Genomic DNA, 17427 nt, shown 5'->3' on the forward strand with positions numbered 1-17427 from the left:
ATATAATACGCGCAGAGAGGCTGCGTCCGTGTATTACAGCGTATATAAGAGGTGGTGCGTACATGTATAAACCAAGGAGACGAGTCATCGTTGAAAAACTGACCCTCTCGATTCGGCTTACGCAGGAGTGTGCTTGGCGCTCGACACCACCCTGCCTGCAATCGACGCGCGAGTATAATCAAAGCGACGACCGCCGAACATTTTGCACCCGCGCGCGATAGCTGCTTTTTGTACCCGCCGTGAGGAGTCGTTCGACATCGACCTAACCTGTGATATTGTAAATTGTATATATCCAATTCGCACAGACTACTCAGAAGATATATATACAGATATATGTATAATATCTCCCATACTAATAGCGCGTGTGTGAGTGAAAGAAAGAGAGAGAAAGATAGAGAGGCAACGAGGACATTTGTGTGTGCAGAGTTGCATGGCCAAGTGTTTTTTGATTAAAGTGTCGTTGAATAGCGATTACAGGACAGAGACGAGAGCATGTTAAGATTTAAGGTAAGATATTCCACTCCAGGCCTTGCTTTGCCGTAAAATAATCGCAGAAACAGTGTCGGGATGTTCATGTCAAAAGGATCGAAAGTAGCGTGTGTGTTGAGTTTTATGAATATATAGGAGGGGCCGTCAGCGGTCGGAGCATCTGGTGCTCCTTTTTTATTTCAACGCGTTTGATTCATCGAATTCGTTATAACGCGTTCGATTCATTATTTTTTTTTATTTTTGGCAAAAAATAAAATTAAAACGAATCACAATGAACGCAGGACAATAGCTCGTCGATTATTGAGAGCACGATGTAAAATTTTATAGCATTAATGACCATGTGATCCTGTTCGATTCTTTGATAAGATTTATTTTTACTTGTAAAAATACTCTGAAAATTTTAATGATTAAATAACGAAAAGTAAACATTTTTACGTAGCATATGACATAATTCTGTTGATCATTTAAATGTCTAGTTAATGATTTCATTTACTTTAACTATTAATGTTGTGATTAATAAATGATACAGAGTTTAGCATTTTTATCTATAATCTATTACATAGACTGCATTTGAACATTTTCATTGAGTTAGATGTCATTGATAAATGATTTATTAACCTCTTAATAAAATTGAATTATTGAACATTTATTTCTTTATTGTTATAATTTATCAAATTTAATTTTTTATTTATAAAATTTGTTCTGTTTGAAGATTAAATAAAATTGGCTTGATAAAAAATGGAAAATACAGCAACTGTGATTGCCCAATGTAAAGAAAATATTCAACCCTTAAGACATGGAAGAAATGTTAGTCAACTTGGCACTGCTCTTCGTGCACAAGATGACGTTGAGGCACAGCAACTTATTCAACAAGAAAAACAGTGAGTTTTATTTTTGAACTAAATTTTGCCTTGTAAAATATATTAAAAAATAATAAACTGATTATTTTTAGGGCGTTTGAAGATTCAATAAAAAATTACGAAGGAGATGATCCTCTTGAAAATTGGTTTGATTATATATCATGGGTAGAACAAAGTTTTCCAAAAAGTGGACACGAATCTCCGCTAGCAAAACTACTGCAACAGTGCCTAACAACTTTTGAAAAAGATAAGAGATACCATCAAGATCGAAGGTTTATACGATTATGGATCAATTATGTAAGTTCACCAACAATTTAAAATCACTTGAAACAGCGATAGATATTTTAATTATTGTTTTTGCAGATAAGTGTACAAAAAAACCCCTTAGAGTTATATCAATTGCTATATACCAATGGAATTGGAACAATGATTGCTGATCTTTATCGTGCTTGGGCATTTGAATTAGAACAAAATGAAGATTACAAAAGAGCTGACGAAGTGTACATGATGGGTATAAATTGCAGGGCAGAGCCAAGAGACGAGTTGGACCATGCTCATAAGTAATTGCAAAAATTAAATATCTTTTATAAATTTAGATCTATTGTTCTGATGTATTTGTGAATTTTTAGGAATTTTCAATTGGCTGTAGCAAGAAAAACACTTGGGCATATGGATGATCGAAGTGAAGTTTCTGTTACAGAACAACGACAAGCTTTTAGTTCCTTAAAAGCAATTAGAGCTGGCAAAAAAGTTAGTAGTGTACGAACTGGTCATAGAGTGCGTGATTATATGCCTGGTGCAATCCCACAACAAATGAATTCCAATGGACCTCAAAAACCAAATGCAGGAATTCAAATTTATCAAGTAAATAATGGAATAATATTATTAAATTTTCTGATCGTTACATATAATTGCTTAAAAGTGACTCATGGTAACAAATTTCTTTTATCTTATTTTTAGGATGATGCACCAGCCAGTTTGAAGGGTTCTAGTATTTTAGATCACGTTCCAATCGATGATGCTGTGCATAAGGAGAATACCATAAAACCAGGACCATGGAACAATTCTGCTAGAAAATGTCCATTAATGACTTCAGCTGTAAAGCCATCTTTCAAAGGTAACATGAATGAGCTTATTGCTAAATTTACAATAGTTCAAAGAATTAAGTTTGTATTTTTTAAACCCAGTTCATGAAGATAACGAAATCCAAGACATGGAGAAATTGAGACTGTATCCAAATCATGTAGTTTTTTTTGATGGTAGAAAGTACTATGATCAGTACATGCAGGTACCCGTGTATGTCCCAGATGTGCCTAATCCAAATATTGTGTCAAAACCTCATTATCCCAAAGATTTAGTTTATGCCAATAATGTGGATTTGAGTTTAGAGCAGATAAGAGCTCAAAAATATCTTCAAAGGTAAGAATTTAAAATAAAACAAATCTATAATATATTTTCGAATTAAAGAAAATATACATAAAAATATCTATTTGAAAATAGCCGAGCTATGAAAGATCCGGAGCAAGCAATGGATCACCAAGACATTGAAAAATCAGATCATCAGGCGAAGTTGCAATTACAGCAAAAACGAGAAATGGAAGAATTCGAGAGACAAAGATTGCAAAGACAACGAGAAAGTGAACTGGAAAGGCAGAGACTTTTAGAAGAAGAGCAAAGAAGAAGTGAAGAAATGCAAAGACTGCAGCAGCAAAAAGAAGCTGAACTTGAAAGACAAAGACGATTAGAGCAACAGCAAAGGGAAGCTGAATTAGAACGTCAACGTTTATTAGAAAGACAAAGGGAAGCTGAGATGGAACAAAAAAGGATGATGGAACAGCAACAGAGAGAAGAGCAAGAAAGACAAAGAAAACTTGAACAGATGATGGAACAACAAAGACAACAACAGCAACAAAGTATGCACTCATCAAGTTTTTTAAGTCAGTATCATTCAGGAGGTGAGAATGAGTTACTTAGCCAAAGTATGACAGTTAACACTAAGGAGGCCGTAAGTGTTATGCAAGATTTTTGGCAATCGCCAAGCGGCCGAATAATGCCTAGTCCAGTCATGCAACGCATGAACTCCGAATCGCGTAAACTTGCGTTCAACATTCACATGGATAGTTCGATGACACAAAATGTTATGTCCAGCAATAAGCTTCAGCATCAACATCAACAGCAGCCAAATTTTCCTAATGTACAACCATACAATAACCAAGAGAATCATCACTATCATAATTCTTTTTCCAACCACGAGCATCAAAATTCTTCTTACGGAAGCCACTCACTTACTCAAAATCCTTATCATTACTCAATGCAGGTATGTAGTTCAAATAGCTTATCTTTACTTTGATGTAAATTGAATGAAAATATGTGATTTAACGTGTTTTTTTAGCAACACATGCAACAGCAGCAACAACAACATCATTCTCATCACGTTTCGCCATCGTCTTCGCATCAAATGATGCAACCTCAACCACATCAACCTCAACAGCCCCCACAGCATCACCAAATGCCTCATCATCTTCACGAGGCGCCACCGCACGCGATGCATCATCAACACCAATCACCAGTACAATCCCATTATCCTCATCATTACCCTCCGGCTGTACAACCAATGCCTCCTTCTCATCATGGGATATCCCATATGCAACATGTAAATACCTCTCAAGCAATGAATACTTCTCAGAATGCAAATACTTCTCCGAATATGAATGCTTCTCAGAATATAAATACATCTCAACACATGAATACACCTCAGCATGTAACTCCACCTCAACATGTGACTCCATCTCAGCTTATGAGTCCACCTCAGCATATGGGCACATCTCAGCATATGAGTACACCTCAGCATATAAATACACCTTCACATGTGAGTGTTTCTCAACATATGAATTCATCTCCACATGTGAATGTTTCTCAACAAATGAATTCATCTCCACATGTGAGTGTGTCTCAACATTTGAATTCATCACAGAATATAAATAATTCACACATGAATTCTCACCATCTAAATTCATTGCAACATATGAATACTTCTCATATGAGTACACAGTCTTTGAGCACCTCACAAAATTTGAATACATCTCAGCATATGAACACATCGCATCTAATGGGTAATTCTATGGGTATAAATACGTCGCAGCAAATGATGCACTCACCGCATCACCCTCACATGCCTCATCAACATACTCAACAAGCAGTGCTGCAGTCCCCTCATCACCAACATCAACAGCATGTTCAGCCACAACATCACATGTATAATAGCCCTGTGCCAAATAATATGAACTATGCTCAGCCTTATGCATCACCGATGCAACCACCTTACCCAAGTCATGATCAAGCTAAGCAAGTAAGACGTCTTCATTTTATTAGATAACAGTAAAAACTACCTTTTACGAACAAAATTTATTTTATTACCACCTTTTCATCTTTTTAGGTTCAATATCCAGGCTATCCAGAACAGCAGCATCCTCAAGAACAAAAACCTCCATCATACCGTATGCCACTCGAATTACCGCACATAAAATCTCCGGGTATGAACCGTCGAGACATCGAGTACCTAGAGAATGCCGATAACAAAGAAAATAATGCAACAGTTGGTCTGGAAGATAGTTCGATAAAACAACAGCCTCCTCAAACTGACGAAAATAATTTATATACTGATGAAAGTCTGGGCATCGCGCCACTGCCAGGTGTTAACGAGACGTGTTACACCGAAACATTCAATAGACCACTTATTGCATCGACTCCGATGACACACAACTTTAAGACTTACAAATCGCCAAGAGATATGCCGCCACAACACCATCCTCATCAACAGCTGCATCATCAGCAAGCAGTGCAACAGTATCATCATCAACAACATCAGCAACAACACCAGCCGCAGCATGCACTTCCTCAACATCAGCAACACTACTACGATAGCCAACCTGTTGCACCGCAGCCACCACTCCCACCGCCGTAAGTATTATGGGACATACTTGTTGAGTGTATTGATTGCTTTCGTCATAGCGATAAACCTTTTTTACGATTCTCACGCAACAAAAAGTGAATTTTACTCAATCGCATTTTTTCTTGACAACGTTATTGATGATTCTTTGCCGATTTGCGCGTAGTGAAAAGTAAAATAGTTTTTAAAGATCGAAAACACTGATTTTTATGCCGACAAAACTATTGGCGAGTAGATTATCTCAGTTAACCATTTGTATTATATATACATTAGAACATAAAAAAGTCCGATATGAAAATTAGCGCGACTAATCTATACGTGTAACATGAAATTGCAAGCTTGTTGCGGGTAACTCTGATTCATTTTTTTTCTCGTTCGTACTTCTGACCTATATTTTTTTTTAATAATTTTAGAGCTCAAGCAATGCCACCACCGCAACTGGGGGAAAAATTAAGCGTTATTATGGAAACTACTAGAGAATACGTTTCCAATAGTTCAACAAGCAGTGGTACTCCTAGCGTTGGGTCAACCATAAAAGAACAACCAATTGGTACGTACTGTATTTTTAATATTTTTTTCTTTGAGTTTTTGAATTAACATATCAACCCTTTTAATAGATTCTATGCATTATCGAGATGCGTATGGAAACCAGCAATTGCAGCAGCAAGAGCAGCAGCAACAACAACAACAACAGCAACAACAACAACAACAGAAATCCCAAATACCTATTAAGAAAATACGTGCTCAAATAAAAACTAATGACGTTCAGAGTCCACGAACGATTCAACGTGGAGTTGAGCAAATTACTAGTGATATCAAAAACAACTGCGATTTACGTAAATCGATTAGTTTTAATTCGCCCGAAACTGCCATGGATTGCGAATATCAAGAGCCAATGGAACAAGAAAGTAAAATTGAAGAACCAGAAAAAGAAGAACCTCCTTTCGAAATGCCTACGGGCGATTTTAATCCTTTCGACAAAACATTGATAAATGGATTATTAAGAATGATCAAATTTCCAAAAGAGCAGCACAGTGATGGCTATGTCAAGTTGACGACTAATCTTATAAAATTCGTTCCCTCTGCTACAATAAGTCTCGGTAAGTGTTTTTACATAATAAATAAATGGTGAACTAACCGTAAATAATAAATTACTATTAAAATATTTCAATGTTCGTCAGGAAATGACATGTATGATTTGGATAAGTGCCTTGGCAAAGGAACGTATGGTACGGTGTTTAAAGCAACCGACTTACAAACACGTAAAGTTGTTGCGCTGAAGACTCAAAAACCAGCTTGGGTATGGGAATATTATATTGCCAGAGAAATAAAGTCACGTCTAAAGAATCCTCATATGGTAGGTTTACACATAAAAACACATACAAAAGAATCGTTATAACATTCTTAAAACTCCTAATAATTGATTTAGTTGCGAGGCTTTATGGATGTAAGACATGCATACGTAGCAGAAAATGGAAGTGTCTTAGTAACTGAATTTTCAAAATATGGTACACTGTTGGAGGTGACAAACAAAATTAAGGTATCAACGGGAAAACCACTGAGCGAACCATTGGCTATTTTCTTTACAATAGAAATGTTAAAAATTGTTGAGTACCTGCATAAATGCCAAATAATCCACGCAGATATAAAACCTGACAACTTTTTACTTATGCATATGTAATTATTATTTTTTAGCTACCAAATTTAATCTAAAACATTTTAATAAAAAATTAACGGTATTGAACTTTCATCAGGCCTCTTGAGGATTATAGACCAACTATTCAATTGATAGATTACGGTTGTAGTATAGACATGAGTCTATTCCCTGAGGATACTAAGTTTACTCAAGTTATCAAAACAGAAGACTTCACATGCATCGAAATGCAAACCGGAAAGCCCTGGACTTATCAAACCGATCTATTTTGTCTAGCTGCTTCTAGTCACTGTCTTCTATTCGGAAATTACATGAGGGTCTCGGTGAGCGGTAAAAAATGGTATATTAATTCCAAACTTCCTAGGTAAGTGTAATTTTACGATATATATGTAATTTACGATGAGCAAAAATAAAAAGTCTAACATAAAATTTTTTTTCATTAGGTATGCCAAGAAAGTTGTATGGGAGCAATACTTTACTGAAATGCTGAACATAGAGTCATGTGATAAATTACCTAATTTAGCAAAGCTGCGAATCATGATGGAGGAAGCACTGGCCCAAATGCCTGAGTTGCAAACGAAATATAGACAATTTTCTAACATCTTGAACAGTCGATAACGCTTACTTCAAGCCGCTGTTTCTTACACAAACTATTTTTACTATGCGTTAGCCGTCTTGTTCAAATATTGTTCCGCGCAGTAAAAATCAATTCCTTCCTTTTATATTTCTTTTAAAGTTAAAAGAATGAGTTGATTCTTTAATCGAGTTTTCGAATAATATATTGTACGGTTGTATAAATGCTTATTTTTAAGTCAACTTAGCTATTTTAGCTGGGTTATTTAAAACTTTCGCAGTTCTATACACTTACTTGTGATTTCATTGTATACTAAGAGATGATAATGAAATATTTTGGTGAATACTTTATTTTGGAGAACTAAGTACCGACCAATATGAAGAAAGATTTTTATTAAAAATCTACGAAAGTTCCCATTAATAAGACTCATCTAAGTGCTCTAAATGTTTAGAATCAATGGTTATGAAAATACTAATTTTACCTTACTGAAAGTTATTTGAAAATTCAGTAATTAAAAAATTAGCCAATGTAGAAACCCTCAGCTTACTTTTTCTAATAAATCTTGGAAATGCCAAAATGTCCTAAATTTCAACAATCAATTTGGAGATGCAATAATAATATGGATTTGTATTTTAGAAACAATGAATACTTTACGAATATTTCGTTTTAATTTTATGGTATTATGAAAAAAAAGGGTGCTTATAAGACAAGGGTAGGGCTTATTCCGATTTCATTCGTTTAAAAGTAGCGATAATATTTATCATCGGTGCAAATGGATTTTTTGAAAAAACATGTATGCCAATAAAACGTTGAATCGTTTCTTTAAAGAGTAAAAGTTATGAAATATGATAGAAAAAACGTCACTTCGCCCCTGAACCATAAAAAGATTAGATCCATTTTAATATGGCGTACTGAAAAACTAGCGTACAAATGAGTTTCTCTATAAAATAAGCTAAGGTATTAGAGAGTGAATGTAAACTAAGGAACATGGACAAAGATTTCAAATTTGTGTTAGGGGCGTTCATTGTTAGATTTTATAAACCTTATAAAACCGTACAGGATCGTGTAATTGTAATTATTAATTGAACATACGGTGGTTTGCGTGGGTGGCGATGAAACGTCAAACGTGGTTTTTATCAAGGTGTGCGTTGTAATAATGAGTGGAAGAGAATAATGCACGTTCAATCTTTATATTATCAATATGTATACTTTGCCTTATTAGAACGATGCTGTGTAAAAATTGAATGAATTGTACTATTGAAACCAATTAAAAATAAATAAGTAACTATTGCTACTTGTGAAGTAAAGAACTTATTTATTTGACAGATCTTTAAGTCTGAATGCCAAAACGCAACGTGTATAATTTATCGAAGTTTTAAAACAGGTAAACAATATTCCGCAATGGCTTCTGACCTTTTTAAAAGTTAATGTATTTAGCCTTTGCTTATCTAAAAACATTAAAATTACATCATTTTCTAATAATAAAAACAGAAAGATACTTTTAAAATTTATACTTTTTAATTTCCATACCTTAAGTATTATATTTGTTTAACATTAGATTAGAAATTGATTTCACTAATTAAACTTTACAAATATATTTGTATTTATAATGATTTTGAATTGAACCTTCTTCATATGGATAAAAAATTTCCATCTCTTTACATGATTATTTTTACATAACTTAATATCAAAGTTACTACTTTTTACAATTAAAATACGCATGAGTACTTAATTTTTTCCAACAAATAAAATCATTTTCGTGAAATGTTATTTGTATGTTTAACTAAATTAAAAATGAATTTTAAAATCTTCCTACATACATGATTTCATTTTCAAACATTATTTTTTATACGTTCGCTCGAGTCGATTGAATAATTTTTAACAAACGTCATTCGAAAGAATAAATTAATGATTTGCAAATAATTAATCTTTCCTTTTATAAGCATTTTTCCATTTCACAATATTTAATACTGACTTAATATTTTTGTCATACTTTTAATTGTTAACATTTACAGAAAGTGATTAACACTGAGCTCATTATAATATTTCTTATGATCTAAATTTGTTGAAATATAATAAATAAATGTACAAAATCATAAAATACTCAAGACGGTATTTCTAAAAATCATACCTTTCATTTTTGACTGAAGAGAATTATGAAAGATTTTTATGCTGTCGATGCTAGTCGAAGACGCGTTATAAGTTTTAATTACTATCTTAATTTGTAAAATTTTACTTTTTACCGTAAAATTTACAATTAATCAAATGCAACAGAAGATTAACATTTACTTGGACTTCCCCAAACATTGTTATTATGTGGCAACCTTCATATTGAAGCTCGAGTAAATTTTGTACGTCTACTTCAACTTTTTCCATGGATACTCCCATGAATTTTCCGCAAACTGCGAATACTCCATTTCGTTCAGCAGGGGATATTTCGAATACAACATTTTTCATATGACCATCTGGTAAGTTATCAAATTTCACAATTATTCCTTTTTCTTTCAATTTAGTTGCGGTAAATTTCAAAGTTGATTTAGATTTAAGGCGTCGGAGTCCACTCTTATTCCCAGTTTTGACATCATGCAGTGATCTTTAAAAAAAATGTTTATTCATTTGTAACGAGTGTAATATGCAATTCATAAGAATACATGGTATGATAGTTTCGAGATAATGTTTTGAAATGTGAATAAATATTTTCTTATTACAAATGTAATATTATTAAATAGTAAGTTGAGTCCTTACTTTTTTCCTGCAGAGAGATTTTCCAAACATTTTTTGATATATTCGCTATAAAATTGAACTTGCTCTTCGTAGTATTTTGTTTTTTCGTCAAGACGCTGCTTAGTATTGCGAAGTGTTTTCAATTCTTTTTCTCTTAAAATATGATAACGACTTTTGTTAGCCAAATCTTTGGCTACAGCCGTAACAATCGCTTGATAACCGTTATCACGTGATACCAATCCATACAACTCCAATTTTTTGAGTGAAGCCCGAATTTGACGTTTACATTGTTCCAAAGTTTCGCTGAAAATAATAATTTCCGTTCAAGGCCATTCTTTTTTAGTTATAAAGTGGCTGAATAGTTTAAGAATAGTTTGAAACTTTACCTCTTTGTATTCAAATCAAGCCTGTTCTGTTGCCTTGATCGTTTTGGTATTGGAGTCAGTCCACCTTCTAAAGCTTCAATCAAAGTATCGCCAGGTAAATATGGAAGTACCGAAACAAGTAACTCTTTAGTTGTGATGAACATTTTCTTCATGGAAGTTTCATCCGTTCTGTGTTCTTCATATTTTTTGCTCAGAACGAGTGTGATTTCGGTTTTTCCCAGGTGTAAGAAGTTACTATCGAGTTTAGGCTGACTTTTTCCTAATAGTTTTGGTATGGTAGGTACACCTCCGATGTCATCAAGCAATTCATGCATCTGGTCTTGTGGATCTGGTGCTATCAAGTCTTGATGCTCGACAAGTAAAGTGTGAGTATCTATCATTTCCTGCACGGAGATTGTGATGACCGGTTTTTGTATAAGAGTTTCTTCACTGTATTCTGACATATTGAAATGTTCGTCAAGATCCTCAATGTCGCAACAGTCCATGAAGAACTTTTTAAATTTTATGTGACAATCAATAATAAATGGATTTATACGTAGCAAATGCTCCTCGGCAAACTAAAACAAGAAATCAAATCATAATATTCTTTCAATATTTGCTTTTTTTTAGATTTTATAAATATTAAACTCACCCCTTTTTTTGATGCAGCGAAGTGTAGAATTTTAGCAACGGTGGCTAAATTTCTTCTTTGTTCATTTGAGAGCGACTTGTTAATCGGTAATGCAATAATATCGAAAGCGTCGGGTGTTACTATTGCTGGATTAAGGAACTGAAAGTATATCAAGTTTCCGACTATTTTGATAATTTCTTTGTGCGCAACGTGAGGAAACTTTTCCTGAAGAGTTTCATTAAGTATTTTGGCCATATAACATACACCATAAGGTATCGAGTCTCTTGAGGCAATTATGCAAGTTAGTAATTCATCAGTTATTTCTCTCAAGACTTCAATGCCTTTTTTCAATCGTTCTCGCACTACTTTGAATCTCAACGCTTCGTGTTCAGTAACTCTCAATGGCAAGTCTCTGTGATCGATGTTTAATAGTTAAAATATGTTTCTTTAGAAGAATCTCAAATTATCAATAAATTACTCACGCTGATTTTCCGGACTCCATTTCTAGAGTATTTCTCCAAGATTTGAAAATATCAGTCGGGTTCGATTCAATAATTAAATTTGTATTATCAATCATTTTCTGAATAGTGGGTCCAATAATATCACGTAAAGCGCGCTGGCCGAGTTTTCTTGCGTAATCGATGGCGACTTTTAATACTAAAGGACTTGCTGTTACAACCTCTGAGGGTTTAGTGTACTTCGATCTGTTGATGAAAAAATTCAAATTGCAGTAAAAATATTTAGTTGCTAATAATCGAATGCGATTTAAATTTTTACCGTATCTCCTCTCTCAGAGCATTACCCAAAAGCTTGAGAAGTAGATATTCTTCACGCGAGTTACAACCAAAATTAAAAAGTTGCAGAATAACGTTGTGAATGAATTTATGTGATTTATTTTGCGGCAAAAGAATCAACAATTTTGACAGATAGTTAGGGTTCGTTTGAAGTTCATAAAATAAATGCTGATAGCCTTCAAGCATTTGACGGCCCTCTTTCGTTAACGATTTCAAACCTTTTTGAGTACTGTAAATTTCATTTTCAAACGAGTATTTATTGCTGTGGTAATCTTTTTTTTCAAAACCTTTCGTCAGAGTCAAGTTTTCTAGATCTTTACCATGTCTAACTACGTCCTAAAAATGAAAAATGAAAAAAAATTCAATAAAAAAATTGGTACATGAAATAGTTCAAATTCCCACTAATTATACCTGAAGAGTAATACGGTTTTGAATCAAAAGTCCTATTTTCAAATCCATATCATTTAGTTGTTTTGCAAGATTTTGATTGTGTTTAATCGATTGTACAACGTCAGCCTTCAATTGCTATTAAAAAATTATAAAATAATTATTATTTTTGGCAATTGAATTATTCGTGGATGATATTTACCTCTAATAACAAGTCCTTGTCGTAGTCTTTTGAACTGAACTCTAATTTGCATGCAAAACTTCTTACTACATAATACGGCGGATTATCCATTCGCAGCAGAGAATGAAAGTTTCTGCGCGCTAAACGACCGCGCCAAAGTGCTTGGATTTTAATAATATCGTCCTCCTAAAATTTCAAAGTTTAACGAAACTATTTATAAAAAAAATTTGGAATTTACAGGATTTTAGAAACATTTCATTTTCAAACTTACGTGACTTCTATAATAACTCAAACTGTCTGATGATTTACTACCTATACCAGATGAATAATCTCTTGTAGTATCTTCGTGTAACGTTTTGGTAAAAGTACGAGTTTTTAAGACTTTACGCCACCAAATTTGAATCGATATAATCGCTTTTATTTTTCTCAATAATTTTCTGCGTGTTAAGCAACCTCTTGCGTGAGCTTGAAAATTGATGAGTGATCGATCGAAATGTACTTTTGTATCCGCAATCCGAATATTCATAACGGCTTCCTTAAATTCATAATGAAAATTTGTACTACAAATTGTAAATTTTTAAAACTTGCAGCATTTAATACTCACTCGTACATCATCTAACGTAATAGTAGAGGGTTCTCCAATATTTTTTGGCTTTTCCCACTCGAAGCCTGCGGTTATTGGATTCAGATAAACAATATTATTTAATGGTGTCATATATTCTATGATTGGACAACTATATTTTTCCTCCTAAGTGTTGAATTAAAAATTAGTAGTAACAATTTATTAACAGACAAAAATTTATTGACAGACCATTGGCTTAAAATTACCTTATACTTTTTCAGTTCCAGCAATTTTTCGTACGCTTTTACTTGATTCGTTTTGTCAATTTTTTTAAAAAACATCTCTATATTTTCGGTTACTAACAATACATCTTTCCGCTTTAAACCTTCATTTATATCATACATGAAACTGGCAACTGTAATCAATTTTTAATGATGAAAAGGTATGATGAATTTAATTTATAATGAATAAACACAAACCTGATTCTACGTGGTCATGTTCCATCTTTGCAGATTCAATCATTTCCTGTATATCTTCTAACCAAAGTCCGGAGCCATCAGCGTGTTTTTGAACCAGATTTTTTTTCAAAAGAATCATGTACAACATTACATTTTTTTTTTCAAAGGATGCATTAATAATTTTTCCAATTTGTTCCAAAATAGAAAACATCTTGTCCTTTTGATTTCTTTTAACAATTTGAGTTAATAGTTCTAATTTTGTTATGACTTCAAAAACAAATAAAAATGAAAATTAGAATTTGTAATTATTAGACAAAGGTAAAATTAATTTCTTATAAAAATCGTATTACTTTTTGTGTCTTCGAGGCATTGTTCATTTACCGAATCAATACAATCTTGAATATCAATATACGTTAGCAAGGGACAAACATTTTCAACTAGACGCTTTTCTTCACGAACGGCCCGAAGTGCCTGAGTATACTTGACTTTGTGTTCAACTTCTAAATTCTGTGAAATGAAATTTATAAGGAAATAAAATAATGTTCAATTGTAAAGAATTAACTAAAATCAATTATTTACCTGTATATGAGTGTCAGGATGTCTTAAAGCATCATATACCATATTAGGATTATTCATATCCACTGCTTTATTTACGTTACCAATAGCTGTTAGTACATTTAAACAAGCCACAATATCTTCGTAAGTTAAGTTTGCCTGAAAGTACAAAACATTATCTTATAAATTAAAATTCATATAGAATTAATATACTTATAAAAATCATTATTAACCTCAGTTTCAATACGGTCAATTTTCATTTCTTCAAAATAAAGCGGAACAGCAAAATCATCAACAAGATGATCAATTCCTAAATTTGGATCCATCAATGTATTGTAAAAATCATTTTCATTGCAACTCAATAAATTACAATTTAAATTATCAATCGCTTTTTTACCTATTAGATACAAGAAAATAAAGAAGTATAATGTAGTTTTAAAATATTTCTAAAATTCTTGAATGTACTAACGTAAAGACATTTTTTGAGCTTTTCCATTTGCATTATCGATCGATTTTTGTAATTTAGTTTGCCAATAATTACAACTTTCTGTAATACGTTCTTCCCACTCATTAGATGCTATTAATAATTTTAATTCTGATTTGTAGAATTTATAATTTTTTGAATTTACATTTTTCAATTGCAAGCTAGGATCAGATAAAATTGGTATGATCTCTGGATTCGTTTGATTCATTTGATCAGTTAGATGTTGCAAGGCAGACTGAACTGTAATAATTAAATTTTGTTATTGTTTAAATTTAGTAGGCACAAAAAATTTATTTCACATTACTCACTATTAACAAAGGTGATATGTCCCTGTATTTCTGCATGAGTCAATATTTTATCATTTTCATCAGGTACATAACTATCATTCAAAGACTGCATAAATTATTAAAAAATGAGCATTCAGTTTACTAATGTAAATGTATTTTATTCATAAAATTAATAAAAAAAAATTACCCTGTTCATAGCAGATTCTTCCTTTGATATTTTTGCATCATATAATGAACATAAATACAATTCTGAATATTCAGGTTTCAAAAATTGGATTTGAGCATTAGGTTTCTCTAATGTATTCAGCAATGTTTCTTGGTTCTGTAATTTAAGTAAAAAAACAAATAAAAATCAATTAAAGATTTTTCAAGTTTTTAATAAACTCATAAAAAGATAACTTGATGTATTACCTTTAATGTTATTGCTTTGTTAATATCAGAAACTGCTTGATGTAAAGCAGCTGTATCACCTTCATTACTATTTGTTAGTAAACCTCCAATTTTCTGAAAAGCTGGCATTTGAATACCCTTGTTTATTAATTCTCGTTCCATGGCATCTATTTGTTCATTTGTGAATTTCACTTTTCCATACAAGTCTTGGATTAAAGGTGCTTTTCCCAACTTGAATAAATGGGTGCTCAAAGCATGAATACAGTATACCAATCGAGGCATATTTTTTTTGTCGTAAATATCCGTAGTTTCTGGTTGAAACAACTGAAAATTATCATGATTTGTCATTCAGCATACAATTATATTAACAAATTAATTAAATATTAATACTAAATAGGATAAATTTGATCACTTACCAAGGGTAATTGCATTGATTTCAAACATTTAAGAAAATTAATAATATTATCTGTATGACGAAACTGTAAACCAGCTACTGAATATCTTCGCTGATCAGGATCATATATCTTATGAAATGGTAAGATCTCTGGTGCCATAAAGTTTCCAAGCTTAGCCAAGTAAACGCCATTTCGTAAATTTTCTTCCAATTCTGTTGTAGGTGGAAGTTTTTCTCTTAAGCATGTTTCCATCCACCTGCAAAATATTAGTTTTATGTTATTGTTTATGCAGACATCACAAACATATAAATTATCAATTTAGTTTTTAATGTTCACCAATTCTCCACCTGCAATTACGTGTGCCCTGAGATTTTTTCATTCAAGATACGTATTATAATATTCATATTGACATGGATACTTACTTTTTGGCAGCTTCCAAATTACACAAATACATATAAGCTGAATCATTTTGTCTCGTTTCATCCATTTCTTGAGCTGTTTTTCTGCCATTGCTCATTCCTGTCAATGAAAAGCGGATAAAAATTCAATGAAAAATCAATCCAATTTTGCGAGCAATCATAATAATGCCACGAATATTTTTCCAACATCGAGATCATAGTGTACGTAAGCTATGCGAACTTGCTGAAACTCACTTGTATCGTGAGCCTCGTGAGGTCCCACTTGTTGAATCTCCGTTATTTTCATGATTTTTGCGTTCAGCGATGCGAATTAAAGGGACATGTCACGCTAAACACGGAATACGTTTAAATGAAAACATACACACGCGAATTGACGGACGCGTTCAAGCAAAACAAAGATGCTGCGAGTTTGCCGGCTTTTTTAACGACCTTTCCCCCACGCGTTTCGAGAGCGATTTGAAAAGTTCGTTGCAACAATACACCACACACACGCAGGGCACGCGGACAACTCCGTCCTGATTGGGCTTTCAGTGGTGGACATAAGGTACGTTTGATTTGTAAGTAATTACCGTCACGAACTTCGTGATAATTAAAGCGGAAAATATTAAAATTAATTAATATTACGTTCAAATAGCACATTGAAATTGAATTCGGATAGTCGCAAGGAGGTCATTCTGAAGAATATCTTCGACTTGATCGACTTTGAAACATAGTGAATTAGATTCGTTCGGTTCGAGACGTATCAATAATCTATTCGATGACGTCTCAGAAACGTTTCAATACGTGAAAAGACGAACTCAAGACGTAATGCTTGTTTCTGCTAGGCGCTGGCCAGGCAGCGTAAATTAGGTTAGGCCATTGACAAAAGTCGCGAAGCCGCATTTCGAATCGACGCGAAATTCCATCATCGATCGATTTGTAAACACTTCAATATCGAGGAAATGTTCTGGTACGGTGGTCCATCGAGACTTCAAGTATTTGCCGCCGGCTGCATGGGAGTAGCGACCAGCTATTACGTTTGGGTTCCGGCTTACAGACAGCGGGCCCTGGAGGAGCGAGAAGCGAGAGAAGCAGCAGAACGGAGCCGCAATGACAACAACAACTCGCAGCAGCAGGGTGAAAAAATCTCATCGTAGATGTACGATTGTCTTCTGCTAGTCTCTGTAGATTTTGTGTACATATATAATAATGAAAAAAAAAAAAACGATTGCTCAAAAAGCTGTCACGTACGTCAAACGACGTCAATGTATAAATTTGATAAAGAGCATG

The 17427-nt window shown here is 33.3% G+C and overlaps 2 protein-coding genes across 2 annotated transcripts; one reads left to right on the top strand and one right to left on the bottom strand.

Annotated features, from left to right (window-relative positions):
* The first annotated feature begins 110 nt into the window (after positions 1 to 110).
* LOC106653257 (mediator of RNA polymerase II transcription subunit 12) lies at positions 111 to 9370 on the top strand. Its single transcript, XM_014372642.2, has 16 exons — positions 111 to 507; positions 1202 to 1370; positions 1442 to 1646; positions 1713 to 1909; positions 1979 to 2213; positions 2310 to 2466; positions 2537 to 2768; positions 2850 to 3666; positions 3742 to 4698; positions 4786 to 5309; positions 5712 to 5848; positions 5916 to 6398; positions 6480 to 6655; positions 6728 to 6975; positions 7053 to 7316; positions 7396 to 9370. The coding sequence occupies exons 2-16, from the start codon at positions 1228 to 1230 to the stop codon at positions 7568 to 7570; spliced, it is 4950 nt and encodes a 1649-aa protein (XP_014228128.1). The 5' UTR covers positions 111 to 507; positions 1202 to 1227; the 3' UTR covers positions 7571 to 9370.
* Positions 9371 to 9442: 72 nt separating this feature from the next.
* On the bottom strand, positions 9443 to 16641 carry LOC106653035 (ras GTPase-activating-like protein IQGAP1). Its single transcript, XM_014372260.2, has 22 exons — positions 16393 to 16641; positions 16162 to 16258; positions 15761 to 15995; positions 15366 to 15668; positions 15142 to 15276; positions 14976 to 15060; positions 14653 to 14907; positions 14417 to 14580; positions 14208 to 14342; positions 13979 to 14135; positions 13650 to 13895; positions 13437 to 13585; positions 13213 to 13356; positions 12880 to 13143; positions 12630 to 12794; positions 12452 to 12565; positions 12024 to 12376; positions 11729 to 11950; positions 11268 to 11658; positions 10637 to 11193; positions 10272 to 10553; positions 9443 to 10119 (listed from the first exon to the last, which is right to left on the bottom strand). The coding sequence occupies exons 1-22, from the start codon at positions 16442 to 16444 to the stop codon at positions 9759 to 9761; spliced, it is 4866 nt and encodes a 1621-aa protein (XP_014227746.1). The 5' UTR covers positions 16445 to 16641; the 3' UTR covers positions 9443 to 9758.
* Positions 16642 to 17427: the final 786 nt, after the last annotated feature.

The sequence above is a fragment of the Trichogramma pretiosum genome, unplaced genomic scaffold (genome assembly GCF_000599845.2).
Source record: "Trichogramma pretiosum strain Unisexual culture from Peru unplaced genomic scaffold, Tpre_2.0 scaffold8, whole genome shotgun sequence".
Lineage (NCBI taxonomy): Eukaryota > Metazoa > Arthropoda > Insecta > Hymenoptera > Trichogrammatidae > Trichogramma > Trichogramma pretiosum.

Excerpts from the sequence above, each read along its gene's own strand:
- LOC106653035 (XM_014372260.2), bottom strand. The coding sequence starts at position 16,444 with ATGAAAATAACGGAGATTCAACAAGTGGGACCTCACGAGGCTCACGAT. Across the intron at positions 16,259-16,392 it reads TCACGAGGCTCACGATACAA|GAATGAGCAATGGCAGAAAA; the intron begins GTGAGTTTCAGC and ends TTTCATTGACAG. Across the intron at positions 15,277-15,365 it reads ACAAAGCAATAACATTAAAG|AACCAAGAAACATTGCTGAA; the intron begins GTAATACATCAA and ends CTTAAATTACAG.
- LOC106653257 (XM_014372642.2), top strand. The coding sequence starts at position 1,228 with ATGGAAAATACAGCAACTGTGATTGCCCAATGTAAAGAAAATATTCAA. Across the intron at positions 2,214-2,309 it reads CAGGAATTCAAATTTATCAA|GATGATGCACCAGCCAGTTT; the intron begins GTAAATAATGGA and ends TCTTATTTTTAG. Across the intron at positions 6,399-6,479 it reads CTCTGCTACAATAAGTCTCG|GAAATGACATGTATGATTTG; the intron begins GTAAGTGTTTTT and ends AATGTTCGTCAG.